Here is a 17688-nt window from a genome sequence, read left to right on the forward strand (position 1 = left end):
CCATTGCTCTTCCAGCAGCGACCCACCGAGTGGCAGATCCGGGGAGACTCCCCTTCCTCCCCCGGGAGGAGCAGCACAGGAGCGCACCGCAGGGATCTAATGAGTTTGGAGACTCCACACGGGGTCGGGTGCCAGAGATAGAAACGCTTGGTCAGAGGTGGGGTGACCACGGAGTGCTGCCGGAGACCGGGGAGATGGGAGTGATTGGCGGCTTTTCTCTGGGGGCACACTGAGGAGCAGGGCCCTGAGTTCTTGGTTCCTCCGGGGCGGAGAATGGGATGCCGCCATTTTTACTCTCGTCCTCCAAGCTGTATGGAAAGCTTGCAGGGAACAAAAGCTCCCAAGAGAGGGGGAGACGAACCATGAGAGACGATGAACTCTGAAAAACAAACTGAAGGTTCTAGAGGGGAGGGGGATGGGAGGATGGGTTAGCCTGGTGATGGGTACTAAAAAGGGCACGTTCTGCATGGAGTACTGGGTGTTATACACAAACAATGAATCATGGAACACTACGTCAAAAACTAATGATGTAATGTATGGTGATTAACATAACAATAAAAATTTCAAAAAAAAAGCTCCTGAAAGCAAACCCGAGCGGATTCCTTAGCCAGGACCCGGCAAGGGTGGGCAAATTCCGACTACGGGAAAGACAACTGGGAACCATGGCAACAGGTTCCTCCCCCGGAAGATCCGCAAGAACATCCAGCCAAGACCAAGTTTACCAATCAATGAGAACGGCAGAACTCCAGCGCTAGAGAAATACTGCACATATAATTCATGGCTTTTTTCCCATGATTCTTTAGTCTTTCAAAGTTAATTTTTTTAACTGTCTTTTCTTTTCTTTCTTTTTTTCAATTTTTCTTTTTCCCTTTTTCAACCAACATCTTATCAATCCCTTTGTTAAAAAATATTTTTTATTTTTCATTTTTAGCGATATTCTATCCCTTCATAGTAGTTACCCTTCTTTATGGTATATACATATAAGTTGTCCTCTCTTTAAAATTTTGAGATACAGTTTCTTCTAACAGATCAAAATATACCCTAAATCTCTAGTATATGGCTTTGTTCAAGTCTCCTGCCTGATCACATTCTCTCCTTTGCCTCTCTTTTTAAAAACCCCTTCTGTCTTTTTTCAACCAACTTATCAATTCCTTTTATAAAGTCTTTTCTAATTTTCATCTTTACAGTCATATTCCATCCCCTCATCATATTAACCCTTATTTTTGTACATATGTAAGTTTTTCCTTCTTTAAAAATTTGGGAGGCACTTTCTTCTAACAGACCAAAACACGCCAAAAATCTAGTGTGTGGCACTGATCTATGCACCAGCCTGATCATATGGGATCATATTGTTTTTTTGTTTTGTATTGTTTTTGTTTGCTTTTATCTTTTTCTTTCTTTTTCTTTTTTCTTTATTTCTCTTTCTCCCACCAGTTTCAGGTGTTTTCTGATTTGTTTAGTATTTTCTGGGGATGTTGTTACCCTGTTAGTATTTTGTTCTCTCATTCATCTAGTCTCCTCTGGACAAAATGACAAGATGGAAAAAATTACCTCAACAAAAAGAACAAGAGACAGTACCGTCTGCCAGGAACCTACTCAATACGGACATTAGTACAATGTCGGAACTACAGTTCAGAATGATGATTTTTAAGTAACTAGCTGGGCTTGAAAAAAACATGGAAGTTATTAGAGAAACCCTTTCTGGAGAAATAAAAGAACTAAAATCTAACTAAGTCAAAATCAAAAAGGCTATTAATGAGGTGCAATAAAAAATGGAGGCTCTAACTGCTAGGATAAGAGAGGCAGAAGAGAGAATCAGTGATATAGAAGACCAAATTATGGAAAATCAAGAAGCTGAGAAAAAGAGAGATAAACAACTACTGGATAATGAGGGCAAAATTCGGGAGACAAGTGATACCATAAGATGAAATATTAGAATAATTGGGATCCCAGAAGAAGAAAGAGAGAGAAGGGCAAAAGGTATATTGGAGCAAATTATAGCAGAGAACTTCCCTAATGTGGGGAAGGAAACAGGCATCAAAATCCAGAAGGCACAGAGAACCCCTCTCAAAATCAATAAAAATAGGTCAACACCCCGACATCTAAGAGTAAAACTTATGAGTCTCAAAGACAAAGAGAAAATCCTGAAAGCAGCTCAGGAGAAGAGATCTGTAATTTCCAATGACAGAAACATTAGATTGGCAACAGACCTGTCCACAGAGACCTGGCAGGCCAGAAAGCACTGGCATGATATCTTCAGAGCACTAAATGAGAAAATTATGCAGCCAAGAACACTATATCCAGCTAGGCTGTCACTGAAAATAGAAGGAGAGATAAAAACTTCCAGGACAAACAAAAACTAAAGGAATTTGCAAACACGAAACCAGCTCTACAAGAAATATTGAAAGGAGTCCTCTAAGCAAAGAGAGAGCTTACAAGTAACATAGACCAGAAAGGAACACAGACAATATACAGTAACAGTCACCTTACAGGCAACACATGGCACTAAATTCATATCTTTCAATAGTTAACCTGAGTGTAAATGGGCTAAATGCCTCAATCAAAAGACACAGGCTATCAGATTGGATAAAAAAACAACACCCATCGATATGCTGTCTGCAAGAGACTCATTTCAGACCCAAACACACCCCCAGACTGAAAGTGAGGGGGTGGAAAATCATTTACCATGCTAATGGACACCAAAAGAAAGCTGGCACCAAAATCAGACAAATTAGATTTTAAACCAAACACTGTAATAAGAGATGAGGAAGGACACTATATCCTACTTAAAGGGTCTATCCAACAAGAAGATCTAACAATTATAAGTAATTATGCCCCTAACATGGGAGCAGCCAATTATATAAGGCAGTTAATAACAAAAGCAAGGAAACACATCGATAACAATACAATAGTTGTGGGGGACTTTAAAAACCCCCTCACTGAAATGGACAGATCTAAGCAAAAGATCAACAAGGAAATAAAGACTTTAAATGACACACTGGACCAAATGGACTTCACAGATAGATTCAGAACATTCCATCCCAAAGCAACAGAATACACATTCTTCTCTAGTGCCCATGGAACATTCTCCAGAATAGATTACATCCTAGGTCACAAATCAGGTCTCAACTGGTAAAGATTAGGATTATTCCCTGCATATTTTCAGACTACAATGCTTTGAAACTAGAATTCAATCACAAGCGGAAAGTCGGAAAGAACTCAAATACATGGAGGCTAAAGAGCATCCTACTAAAGAATGAATGGGTAAACTAGGAAATAAAAGAATTAAAAAAATTCATGGAAACAAACAAAAATGAAAACACAACTGTTCAAAATCTTTGGGAGACAACAAAGGCAGTGTTAAGAGGAAAGTATATAGCAATACAAGCCTTTCTCAAGAAACAAGAAAGGTCTCAAATACACAACCTAACCCTACACCTAAAGGAGCTGGAGAAAGCACAGCAAATAAAGCCTAAACCCAGCAGGAGAAGAGAAATAAGAAAGATCAGAGCAGAAATCAATGAAATAGAAACCAAAGGAGCAGTAGAACAGATCAACGAAACTAGGAGCTGGTTCTTTGAAAGAATTAACAAGATTCATAACCCCCTGGCCAGACTTATCAAGGAAAAGAGAAATGACCCAAATCAACAAAATCATGAATGAAAGAAGAGAGATCACAACCAACACCAAAGACAGACAACAATTATAAGAACATATTATGAGCAACTATATGCCAGCAAATTAGGTAACCTGGAAGAAATGGATGCATTCCTAGAGATGTATCAATTACCAAAATTGAACGAGGAAGAAATAGAAAACCTGAACAGACCTATAACCACTAAGGAAATTGAAGCAGTCATCAAAAATCTCCCAACAAACAAAAGCCCAGGACCAGACGGCTTCCCAGGGGAATTCTACCAAACATTTCAAGAAGATTTAATACCTCTTCTTCTGAAACTGTTCCAAAAAATAGAAATGGAAGGAAAACTTCCAAACTCGTTTTCTGAGGCCACCATTACCTTGATCCCCAAACCAAAGACCCCATCAAAAAGGAGAATTACAGACCAATATCCTTGATGAACATGGATGCAAAAATTCTCACCAAAATACTAGCCAATAGGATCCAACAGTACATCAAAGGATTATTCACCATGACCAAGTGGGATTTATCCCTGGGCTGCAAGGTTGGTTCAACATCCGCATATCAATCAATGTGATACAATATATTAACAAAAGAAAGAACAAGAATCATATGATCCTCTCAACAGATGCAGAAAAAGCATTTGACAAAGTACAGCATCCTTTCTTGATCAAAACTCTTCAGAATATAGGCATAAAGGGTACATGCCTCAATATCATAAAAGCCAACTATGAAAAACCCACAGTGAATATCATTCTCAATGGGGAAAAACTGAGAGCTTTCCCCCTAAGGTCAGGAACGTGGCAGGGATGTCCAGTACCAGCACTGCTATTCAACATAGTACTAGAAGTCCTAGCCACAGCAACCAGACAACAGAAAGAAATAAAAGGCATCCAAATCGGCAAAGAGGAAGTCAAACTCTCACTCTTTGCATATGATATACTTTATGTGGAAAACCCAAAAGACTCCACCCCAAAACTGCTAGAACTCATACAGGAATTCAGTCCAGTGGCAGGATATAAAATCAATGCACAGAAATCAGTGGCATTCCTGCACACCAACAACAAGACAGAAGAAAGAAAAATTAAGGAGTCGATCCCATTTACAACTGCACCCAAAACCATAAGCTACCTGGGAATAAATCTAACCAAAGAGGCAAAGGATCTGTACTCAGAAAACTATAAAATACTCATGAAAGAAATTGAGGAAGACAGAAAGAAATGGAAAAATGTTCCACGCTCACAGATTGGAAGAACAAACACTGTGAAGATGTCAATGCTACCTAGAGCAATCTACACATTCAATGCAATCCCCATCAAAAAACCATCACTTTTTTCAAAGAAATGGAACAAATAATCCTAAAATTTGTATGGAACCAGCAAAGACCCCGAATAGCCAGAGGAATGTTGAAAAAGAAAAGCAAAGCTGGCGGCATCACAATTCCGGACTTCCAGCTCTATTACAAAGCTGTCATCATCAAGACAGTATGGTACTGGCACAAAAACAGACACACAGATCAATGGAACAGAACTGAGAGCCCAGAAATGGACCCTCAACTCTATGGTCAACTCATCTTCGACAAAGCAGGAAAGAATGTCCAATGGCAAAAAGACAGTCTCTTCAACAAATGGTGTTGGGAAAACGGGACAGCCATATGCAGAAGAATGAAACTGGCCCATTTCCTTACACCACACACAAAAATAGACTCCAAATGGTTGAAAGACCTCAATGTGAAACAGGAGTCCATCAAAATCCTAAAGGAGAACACAGGCAGCAACCTCTTCGACCTCAGCCACAGCAACTTCTTCCTAGAAACATCACCAAAGGCCAGGGAAGCAAGGCCCAAAATGAACTATTGGGACTTCATCAAGATAAAAAGCTTTAGCACAGCAAAAGAAACAGTCCACAAAACCAAAAGACAACCGACAGAATGGGAGAAGATATTTGCAAATGACATAATCAGATAAAGGGCTAGTATCCACAATCTATAAAGAACTTATCAAACTCAACACCCAAAGAACAAATAATCCAATCAAGAAATGTGCAGAAGACATGAACAGACATTTTTCCAAAGAAGACATCCAAATGGCCAACAGACACATGAAAAAGTGCTCAACATCGCTCGGCATCAGGGAAATCCAAATCAAAACCCCAATGAGATACCACGTCACACCAGTCAGAATGGGTGAAACTAACAATTCCGGAAATGACAGATGTTGGCGGGGATGTGGAGAAAGGGGAACCCTCCTACACTGTTGGTGGGAATGCAAGCTGGTGCAACCGCTCTGGAAAACAGTATGGAGGTTCCTCAAACAGTTGAAAATAGAGCTACCATACGATCCAGCAATTGCATTACTGGGTATTTACCCCAAAGATACAAATGTAGGGATCCGAAGGGGTACGTGCACCCCGATGTTTATAGCAGCTATGTCCACAAGATCCAAACTGTGGAAAGAGCCAAGATGCCCATCGACAGATGAATGGATAAAGAAGATGTGGTATATATACACAATGGAATATTATGCAGCCATCAAAAGGAAGGAGACCTTGCCATTTGCAACGACGTGAATGGATATGGAGGGTGTTATGCTGAGTGAAATAAGTCAATCAGAGAAAGACATGTATCATATGACCTCAGTGATATGAGGAATTCTGAATCTCAGGAAACAAACTGAGGCTTGCTGGAGTGGGGGTAGGGTGGGAGGGATGGGGTGGCTGGGTGACAGACATGGGGAGGGTATGTGCAATGGTGAGTGCTGTGAATTGTGCAAGACTGTTGAATCACAGATCTGTACTTCTGAAACAAATAATGCAATATATGTTAAGAAAAAAAAAAGAAGATAGCAGGAGGGGAAGAATGAAGGGGAGTAAGTCGGAGGGGGAGACGAACCATGAGAGGCGATGGACTCTGAAAAACAAACTGAGGGTTCTAGAGGGGAGGGGGGTGGCGGGATGGGTTAGCCTGGTGATGGGTATTAAAGAGGGCACGTTCTGCTTGGAGCACTGGGTGTTATGCACAAACAATGAATCATGGAACACTACATCAAAAACTAATGATGTAATGTATGGCGATTAACATTAACAATAAAAAAATTTAAAGAAAAAAAAGAGGCGGTGTGTGTGTGTGTGTGTGTGTGTGTGTGTGTGTGTAATGGAATATTATGCAGTCATCAAAAGGAATGAGATCTTGCCATTTGCAATGACGTGGATGGAACTGGAGGGTGTTATGCTGAGCGAAATAAATCAATCATAGAAAGAAATGTATCATATGATCTCACTGATATGAGGAATTCTTAATCTCAGGAAACAAACTGAGGGTTGCTGGAGTAGTGGGGGGTGGGAGGGATGGGGTGGCTGGGTGATACACATTGGGGAGGGTATGTGCTATGGTGAGCGCTGTGAATTGTGCAAGACTGTTGAATCACAGATCTGTACCTCTGAAACAAATAATACAATATACATTAAAAAATAAAAAGAAAAGAAGATAGCAGGAGGGGAAGAATGATGCGGGGGAAATCAGAGGGGGACACGAACCATGAGAGACGACGGACTCTGAAAAACAAACTGAGGAGTCTGGGGGCGGGTGGGAGGATGGGTTAGCCTGGTGAGGGGTATTAAAGAGGGCACGTTCTGCATGGAGCACTGGGGGTTATATACAAACAATGAATCAGGGAACACTACATCAAAAACTAATGATGTAATGTATGGCAATTAACATAACAATAAAAAATAAAAAAAAAATAGAAGTGCCCTACAATCTCGTAATCACACTATTGGTATTGACACCCAAAAAACAAAACCATGATTCCAAAGGGATACATGCAACATTACTAATAATAGCCAAATTAAGGAAGCAGCCCAAGTGTCCATTAATAGATGAATGGATAAAGATGTGGTGTATACAGGGGTGCCTGGGTGGCGTAGTTGAGCGACGTATTCTTGGTTTCGGCTCGGGTCATGGTCTCTGGGTAGTGGGATTGAGTTCTGTGTTAGGCTCTGGATGGAGTCTGTTTGGGATTCTCTCTCCCTCTCCCTCTGCCCTTCCTGCTCATGCTCTCTCTCTCTCTCAAATAAATAAATCTTAAAAAAAAAAAAAGTGGTCCACACACACACACACACACACACACACACACACACACAGAGGAATATTATTTAATCATAAAAAAGAATGAAATCTTGACATTTGCAACAACTTGGAAAGAGCTAGAGAGTATTATGCTGAGTGAAATAAGTCAGTCAGAGAAAGACAAACACCATATGATCTCACTGATATGTGGAATTTAAGAAACAAAAGAAACAAGCAAAGGAAAAAGAAGAGAGAGAGAGAAAGAGACAAACCAAGAAATAGACTCTTAATGGTTACCAGAGCAGATGGGGGTGGAGGGATGGGTGAAATAGGTGATAAGGATTAAAGAGTAGATGTACCATGATGGAAATAAATAAATAAATAAATAAAAGCCAGACCCTCCAAAAAAAGAACCTCAGCCTTAACCAGGATTGTGTTACTTTTTTTAAAAATTTTTTTATGTTAATCACCATACATTACATCATTAGTTTTTGATGTAGTGTTCCATGATTCATTGTTTGTGCATAACACCCAGTGCTCCATGCAGAACGTGCCCTCTTTAATACCCATCACCAGGCTAACCCATCCCCCCTCCCCCCTCCCCTCTAGATCCCTCAGTTTGTTTTTCAGAGTCCATCATCTCTCATGGTTCGTCTCCCCCTCCGACTTACTCCCCTTCATTCTTCCCCTCCTGCTATCTTCTTCTTGTTTTTTTTTCTTAACATATATTGCATTATTTGTTTCAGAAGTACAGATCTGTGATTCAACAGTTTGCACAATTCACAGCGCTCACCATAGCACATACCCTCCCCAATGTCTGTCATCCCATCCCTCCCACCCCCCACCACTCCTGCAACCCTGAGTTTGTTTCCTGAGGTTAAAAATTCCTATCAGCGAGGTCATATGATACACGTCTTTCTCTGATTGACTTATTTCACTCAGCGTAACACCCTCCAGTTCCATCCACGTCGTTGCAAATGGCAAGGTCTCCTTCCTTTTGATGGCTGCATAATATTCCATTGTGTATATATACCACCTCTTCTTTATCCATTCATCTGTCGGTGTACATCTTGGCTCTTTCCACAGTTTGGCTATTGTGGACATTGCTGCTATAAACATCGGGGTGCATGTACCCCTTCGGAACCCTACATTTGTATCTTTGGGGTAAATACCCAGTAGTGCAATTGCTGGATCATATGTTAGCTCTAGTTTCAACTGTTTGAGGACCCTCCATACTGTTTTCCAGAGTGGTTGCACCAGCTTGCATTCCCACCAACAGGAGTGTGTTACTTTTTTACTAAATACTTCAGTATATATCTCACTTAATCTTTGTAGTTGTGAAATATGCAAATATATCAATAAAATTTTTTTCAAATACCTGTGTATCCACCACCTAACTTAATGCTTAATTTCTTAAAAAGATTTGAGGCAAATAAAACATGACATATAGAACAGGCCTGTGTAATTCCTCTACATCCCTTCTCTCACTCCCTTCTCTGAAGTAATTCTGTCAAGAATTCAAGGTCCATTACTCCTAAGTATGTTTTCATACGCCTATTTAAAACAAATGAACCTAGGGGCACTTGGGTAGCTGAGGTGGTTAAGCGTCCCCAACTAGTGATTTTGGCTCAGGTCATGACCTCATGGGTCATGGAATCTAGCCCCCACGTCAGACTCCGTGCTCAGCAGGCAGTCTGCTTGGGATTCTCTCTCTCTTCTCCCTCTGCCCCTTCCCTGCTCATACAAGCTCTTTCTTTCTCTCAACAAAGAAATAAGTGTTTAAAAACACCCAAAAAACAAAAACAAAACAAATGAATTTAAAGTATTTAAGTATTTACTTAAAAGTATGCGAATATATTCAGACAAAAAAATGTTTAACTACTTGTCATTCTGAAGAGTAAAAGACAGGTTTAATTAGAAACCATATAGGTATGGTCAGACTCAATCGTACCTTCCTGCCAGCCAGATTCATGAAGACAGAGATACCATTGAGATTTATGAACTCTGGCAAGTCCTTATCAGTGACCAGCAGTTCAACAGTGAACAGACCCCAAATACAACTGAGATGGATGTCCACATTGGACAGGATCCTTCTTAGTTCTTCAAGCTAAATCATGACTTTGGAAGAAAAAAATCCTTTGGGAAGTAAAGACATAGGTCTGAAGGTAACACATACAGGGAGAGCTCCTGGTGATGGTAGCGGGAACAGACTGAGGATTGGGGAGAAAAGAGCTTGTAGGAGACTTGCTGCTCTGGTAACAAGGATTTAGTCATAAGTGAGACAAGCAGAGAAAATAAAGACCAAAAAATGACAAAAATGATACAAGTATCAAGAATATCACAGCACTGTTCTATCAAAACATTAAAACAACATTTAGAAAAAACCCTACAGGTGAGGAAATAGTTTAAAAAACAAAGGGAAAAGAGTATAAGGAACAAAGCTTCTAGCCTCAGACGTCTATGTTTTGAAGAAGAGAAAATGACATAAAAATCTAGAAATGGGCAATGGACAATCTCGATCAAAAGAAGCAGATAAAGATGTAAAAAAGGGATGCAAATGCCGTATCACTACAGAGAAAAACTACTCTCAGTCAGCTAGAGGATAAAAAAGGTTCATTCTCAAAGGAGAATCAAACTGACTGACAGTTGACAGTGGCAAGATCCACTGGATATGGAAACTGTTAAGCTCAAGATTTGATGGAAGACTGCCAAAAAAAAATTTCCTCACCTTGCTGACAAAGTCACTGCCTAAAATAAAACAACCAAAAAGGCACCTAGACTTATGCCCAACTGAGAAAGGGCTAATTGCTGATGTGGCAGTGAACACATGCACTGGTGAATGAGGACTCAACATTTACTGAGTACTGACTTATAAGCAAGGTGGTGAGGGCATCATCTTGGATTTTCTAGCAGGAAAGAAACAATGAATGACAGATAACAGGACACCAAACTGAAGTTTTTAGGAAAGCAGATTTCTGAAAATCCAGAGAAAAAGTAGTCAATTCCAAGGCCTCAGATTAAAATGATCAAAAACTTGGGGTGCCTGGGTGGTTCAGTCAGTTAAGCATCTGCCTTCGGCTCAGGTCATGATCCCAGAGTTCTGGGATCAAGCCCTGCGCAAGGAGCCCGACTTTCCCTCTCCCTCTTTGCTTTCTCCCTCTGTCTTGCTCTCTCTGAAATAAAATCTTTAAAAAATAAATAAATAAAAATAAAATGATCAAAAGCTTTGGAATACACTAAATACATTAACTCAAAGTATGAGAGGTGATCCCCAAAAAAGAAAAGGCAGCAGCACTTAGGGGAGCACAACTTGCCAAAGAAAAAACATGGAAGATAAAGAGTAAATTACTAACGACTAATGTAACAGAATCAATGTAAAAAATATAAAAATCTAAGCAACTAACATCAGGCTATATAATGACATGGAAAATGCTGATGATCAGCTATCAAGTAAAAAGGAAAAAACCAATAGGACTACGCCACAATAGCCAAACTGTGGAAAGAGCCAAGATGTCCATCGACAGATGAATGGATAAAGAAGATGTGGTATATATACACAATGGAATATTATGCAGCCATCAAAAGGAATGAGATCTTGCCATTTGCAATGACGTGGATGGAACTGGAGGGTATTATGCTGAGTGAAATAAGTCAATCAGAGAAAGACATGTATCATATGACCTCACTGATATGAGGAATTCTTAATCTCAGGAACAAACTGAGGGTTGCTGGAGTGGTCGGGGGTGGGAGGGATGGGGTGGCTGGGTGATAGACATTGGGGAAGATATGTGCTACGGTGAGCGCTGTGAATTGTGTAAGACTGTTGAATCACAGATCTGTACTTCTGAAACAAATAACGCAACATATTTTAAGAAAAAAGAAAAAGAAGAAGATAGCAGGAGAGGAAGAATGAAGGGGAGTAAGTCAGAGGGGGAGACGAACCAGGAGAGATGATGGACTCTGAAAAACAAACTGAGGTTTCTAGAGGGGAAGAGGGTAGGGGGATGGGTTAGCCTGGTGATGGGTATTAAAGAGGGCACGTTCTGCATGGAGCACTGGGTGTTATGAACAAACAATGAATCATGGAACACTACACCAAAACAAATTATGTAATATATGGTGATTAACATAACAATAAAAAATATGGGGAAAAAAAAAACCAATAGGACTACAAAAGGAGTAACAAAAATAAAGGATCCAGAAAGGATTAGAAGGAAATACACAAAATGCTGACAATGACTGGGTTTGAGTGGCAGACTGTGGGTAACCTTTCCTCTTACCCTACTTTCCAAATTTTCTTTGGTGAACATGAATTGTTTGTATAACATCTAATGAGGAAAAGGTTATAGTCCAGAGTAAGAAGGCTCATCAAAAATGCTAATGGCTTTTTTTTTTTTAAAGATTTTATTTATTTATCTGAAAGAGAGAATGGGAGAGAGAGAACATGAGGTGGGGGGAGGGTCAGAGAGAGAAGCCGACTCCCCGCTGAGCAGGGAGCCTGATGCGGGACTTGATTCCGGGACTCCAGAATCATGACCTGAGCCAAAGGCAGTCGCTTAACCAACTAAGCCACCCAGGCGCCCATGGCTTTTTCTTTTAAGTGTTTGGAGCAACACTGCTTTGGGAAGATGATGCAAGAAAAAGGGCAGAACTGTTGCTCTATTGTGCTATTCTAATAATTGACAGAACAGCTATTATTACATAAGAACTAAAACCCAAGACAGATGATAACAGCTAAGAATTAGCTTTAATAAGTTTAAATCTTCTTCAAAAATTACATCCCATTGCACTGACTAAAACACTTAGCTGTGATTTCAGAATTAAGCAGTAATCTCTAAATTAGGTAGATAATCTCTAGGAAGTTGCAGAGAAGGAGTAAAGTACCTTAAAGCCTTAAGAAAGACTAATCATGTACTGATTCTCATAAGAGGAAAAGAGAAATTATTTCCCAAATCACAGACTGAAACGATGTCATTCTCTGAAATTAAAAAACAAAACAAAACAAAACAAAACCCAACAACAACAAAAACACCGCAAAAGAAACAAAAAACGTTTCTGGCAGTGATGACCTCCCCATGAGTACACGCCCCTGGCAAAGGACCTCCTGTACCTTTCCCTGGAATGCTACAAAAGCACTACCGTCTTGAGCCACACACAAACGGTAGTTGTCTGTGTTGGCTGCTCCACTGTCCTCCGCCAGCCCACAGGAGGAAAAGCAAGGCTTACAGAAGGATGCTCCTTCAGGCGGAAGCAGCACTAAAAGCACCCTGAATCAAGATGAGTGGGACACTATACCAATAAACAGATTTTGGATTAAAAAAAAAAAAAAAAAGCTTATCAGACAGACTCTATGATCCCTTAAGAAATCAAGTCTTTCCCATAAGAAATTACAAGAGTTTACACTAACCTGTTTCTTTTTTGATAGGATTACCAGACCTAGAAATTCAAAGAATACTACAGATGGTGTTCTACCTCAAGTTTATTAAAGCATGTAATCTAGTTCCTCATGACAATAAAATGAAATGCAGGCCTGATAACAGAGTAAGACTAATAATTCATGGATCTGTTTCATGGCATGATACAGGATTATCTTAATATTTACCAAGATGCAGAAGTGAGAAGTATAGCTAAAATGTTGAAAGATAGTTATGATAAAATCAACTCAATAGGCTGAAATAGTCTTGAAATCAACAAGATGTAAACTGATAAGGATAAATAAAAAGGTAATTTTTTAAAAGTATCTCAAGAACAAGATGGGAAGACTGTTTTGATGGGTGCAATTCCTGGGGGAAAGCCCTGGGTGCTTAGGTTGACTAGAAGATTAATACAACACTACAAAACAGCTAGGACAGATACTACAGTAACAGTCCTGCCACACTCCCCATGAATCCAACCATATCTGGAATCTACACCTCACCTTATGTAGGGCATTTTGAGACTGGAAAGAGTCTAGAGGAAGGAGACCAGAAAGTCATGTCACATAAAGAAAGTTTAGGGCACAGCCTGCCAATTGCCTCAGAAGGTTCACTGTGTGAATAAGGAAAGGACTTAATGTTGTTCTAAGAGTCACAGGAGTAACTAATAGACAGAAATTACTAGAAAGCAATTTCTACTCAACATGAGGAAGTATCCAAACATAAGACTGACCGCTTCATAAATAGTTCTTGTGCCACCACTAGGAAACGTTCAGGCAAAGGCCAAAAGACCATTGAGAACCTTGCCAAAGGGCCTGCAGCACTGGGTAGGAGGTTGGTCTAGATAACCTCTAAGTCCCTTCCAAACATGAGAGCTTTGATCTTGGGGATAAGGAGACTAAAGCTGCTTGACAATGAATCACTCAAGATTAGCAAGAACTCTTGATGCAGAATGCTCTAGTGCAACATATCCCAAACTATGTTACTGAATGCTGGCAGAGAGGTTAGGAACACAGGCCTTGGTCAGACCAGCCTTCAAATCCCAGCCTTGCTACTTACCTAGCTGTAGGACCTGAGCGAGCTTCTCAAACTCAGCACCTTAGTTTCCTCATCAGTAAGACAAATGAATACTCTCCCCCTCACAGCACTGCTCAAAGGATTAAGTTAACCACATAGCAGAGTGACAAGCACATAATAAGCATTTATCAAGTGGTATCTTTTATTATTGCTGGAAAAGAAGAAGAAGAAAGAAGAAAAAGAAAGAAGAAAGAAGAAGAAGAAATAACTTGACATCTGGTGTGGCTGCAGGAGTCAAGATACTTATTCCAATGTCCCCATTCTCCCAAGAGGCTAGGCCACTTGGATGGCTGCCTGAAGATGGAGAACATCAGATAATGATAACAACATTTATTGGGCACTTTACTATATGCCACTCTAAGAACTGTAACATTTTAATAAAGCCTCTCAATAACCCTATAAAAACTCCTGGGGTCCTGGGATAGAGTCCTGCCTTTCCAGATAAGGAAACTGAGGTTTAGAGGCTAAATAACTTGCCCAAGGTCACAGAGCTAGAAAGTGACAGGTCAGGCTTCAGAACCCATGCTCTTAACCATTACATTAAAGGCTTTCAAGCCTGACTATACATTAGAATTACCTGGGGAGACACAAAAGAAAGAACTATCTCTGGGACCTTTACAACCCCCCTCCCATTCTAATTTAAATTGATCTGGGATAGGCAGCAGGGTTCTCCAAGTTTAGCAACACTATCCTAGGTCATGAGGCCTCCCAGATGAGAAACAAGTTGTAATGAACAACCCTCTCTAGCTGACATCCTAGGCAGATCAATCAGGATTGCTTTTCCAAAAAAACAGAAACAAAAACAAAACTAAAGCTTTTTATTTTTTTTAAAGATTTTATTTACTTGTCAGAGAGAGAGAGAGAGAAGAGCGGCAGGCAGAGGGAAAAGCAGGCTCCCCACTGAGCAAGGAGCCGATGTGGGACTTGATCCCAGGACCCTGGGATCATGACCTGAGCCGAAGGCAGACGCTTAATGGACTGAACCACGCAGGTGTCCCTAAAGCTTTTTTTTTTTAATTAAAACTACACCTTGAAAGTGATCCTTTTCAGGTAGGTATCATTTTCCCACTTTATAAACAAGGAGACCGAGACCTGAAAAGGTTCAATAACTTGCCCACATTCACAAAGAAACTGACACTGAATTCCAGGAGGGCTTAGCACACTAAAGAGTTCCAACAGAGGTGGGAGAGAAATTTGAGTGGGTGATTAGGGATGCTTTACGGAGGAAGTGACATCTGAACCAGATAAAGCATGGGATAAGGAAGGGCTAATCAGCAGACTAAAAGGCATGAATAAGATCAGAGCAAGATGTCACAAGATGGGATGTCTGGGTGGCTCAGTTAAGCGTCTGACTTCGGCTCAGGTCCTGGGATCGAGTCCTACATCGGGCTCCTTGCTCAGTGGGGAGCCTGCTTCTCCCTCTGCCTGCCGCTCCCCCCTTGCTTGTGCGCACGCTCTTTCTCTCTCTCTGACAAATAAATAAAATCTTAAAAAAAAAAATCACAAGAAATGTTCACAGGACTAGAAGTAAACAGGTGGAGTAAAACTATGGTGCTTCAAGGTGGAGTTGTGAAAGGCCTCAGAGGTCTACTTGAGCCCAAACTGTACAGGCACATGAATGCCAAGCTGCACAGCTGTTCTATTTTCCTAAAACAGAAATCCACTCAAGCAGATGCCTGGAAACCCAGCCTACACAGGAAGCAAGGTCATATTTCCAACTTCAACTCATGGTGCAGAAAAAGAGTAAAGCAGCATCCAGAGTTGAGCTCTGTATCCAAGCTACTCTGTCCACTGGGATGGACTGAGGAGGTTTGGGTTTATGGTATCATATACGTACTATAAGGCAATAGAGCAAAGTAATTAAGAGCAAGGCTTTAGAGTCAGAAAACCTGGGTTCAAATCCTGACTCTACTTTTATTAGTTGTGTAACCCTGGGCATTTATTAAATTTCTTTGTAGAATAGGGATAAAAATATATTTCTCATAGGGTTGTTGTGAGAAATGACTGAGAAACAAGTGTGTAATGTGCTAAGTGACATAGTGCCTGGTAAAACAGCAAGTTCCCAACAAGAAAAACTCACACAGCAAGCAGAGACCTTTAACATGCATTCAGAAGGATGCCTACTAAGCCCTTCACAAATACCCAAATTTGCAAATACTAAAGGAGACCTTTTGCACTGATGGATTTATATTAGAGTGGAATAATATGGGCTGTGAATTAAAAGAGTAATTTTTCTTTTTATTTATAAATTGCTTTGGAAGACTGGGGCAGATTACTATATATGTAATTCAGGGTGAGTTCTAGGAAGCAAAATGTTTACCCTAATAAAACACAAAAATAAAATTACAAACCTGTATCACACAAGTATTAATGGTTTTCCCCTACCAATCCCAGTATTCCTGACTCCCCTAAAAAAACCTATCAGTGTGATACACTTCCATTACATTATTTATTTACTTATTTGAGAGAAAGCACAAGTGTGAACGAGCATGTAGGGGGAGGGGCAGAAGGAGAGGGACAGAGACTTAATTAAGCAAACTGCATTGAGCGCAGAGCCCAATGTGAGGCTCAATCTCATGACCTGATGAGATCATGACCTAAGCTGAAACCAAGAGTCGGATATTTAACTGACTGTGCCACCCAGACATCCCACACTTCCGTTACATTTAAAGGCAAAGAAAAGTTAACACTTCCATGATAAAAGCAGAAAATGAGTAAGATTCTGTAGAAGTATAGGTTCTAATCTCAGCTCTGCTAATAACTGGGTGACCTTCTCTGGGCTTTCTCAGACAAGATGATCTCTCTTTTCCAGCTATAGCATCTAAAGACACAGCTAACAGCAGCTCAACTTTATTTTTTTTTTTAAGATTTTATTTATTTATTTGAGAGAGAGAGTGAGAGAGAGCATGAGAACAAGGTGCGGGGCAAAGGGAGAAGCAGACTCCCCGCTGAGCATGGAGCCCGATGTGGGGCTTGATCCCGGGACTCCAGGATCATGACCTGAGCCGAAGGCAGACACAACCGACTGAGCCACCCAGGCACCCCAGCAGCCCAAATTTAAACACATCACCTCAGAAATGGAGGCTTCACAAGTCCCTTCCTTTGGGAGTGTTTGGATGAGGACTGGACATGCAAGGCAAGGCCAAAAGCACAAGGCCATGGCAGGGAAAACCCATTTTCTGGGGCAATGTGGAAAAATACCCCCCAACACATTGTACCTTTCTTCATCATGTCTCGGTCCAAGGCTACATTTCTTTGGGCAAGATTTACTTCTGATCGAAAATGGAAGCGCTTGGCTCGCTGTTCTTTCTTTTCAATTGCTTCCTAGAGGGTACAAAAAAAGCCAAAGTGTCACATGGAGGAGGAAAGTTAAATCACAAATGCAACATAATACTTCAGTGACAACCCTAAAGTAAATCAGAAGAAATAAGCAACATCGTGCCTTTAATAATTTTTGCAGAGAAATGGATATTCACAGTCAATGACTGGGA

The 17688-nt window shown here is 40.5% G+C and overlaps 1 protein-coding gene across 1 annotated transcript in view; it reads right to left on the reverse strand.

Moving 5' to 3' along the window:
- The window catches only part of NCBP3 (nuclear cap binding subunit 3), a 46781-nt gene that overhangs the window by 24912 nt on the left and 4181 nt on the right, over nucleotides 1-17688 (reverse strand). Inside the window, exon 3 of the mRNA XM_028095476.2 lies at nucleotides 17416-17521. Coding sequence (XP_027951277.1) covers nucleotides 17416-17521 — 106 coding nt within the window. The remainder of the gene's footprint in view (nucleotides 1-17415; nucleotides 17522-17688) is intronic.

Source organism: Eumetopias jubatus, unplaced genomic scaffold (genome assembly GCF_037043125.1).
Source record: "Eumetopias jubatus isolate StellerSeaLion01/CBP00866 unplaced genomic scaffold, mEumJub1_p1.0 scaffold_10, whole genome shotgun sequence".
Taxonomy (NCBI): domain Eukaryota; kingdom Metazoa; phylum Chordata; class Mammalia; order Carnivora; family Otariidae; genus Eumetopias; species Eumetopias jubatus.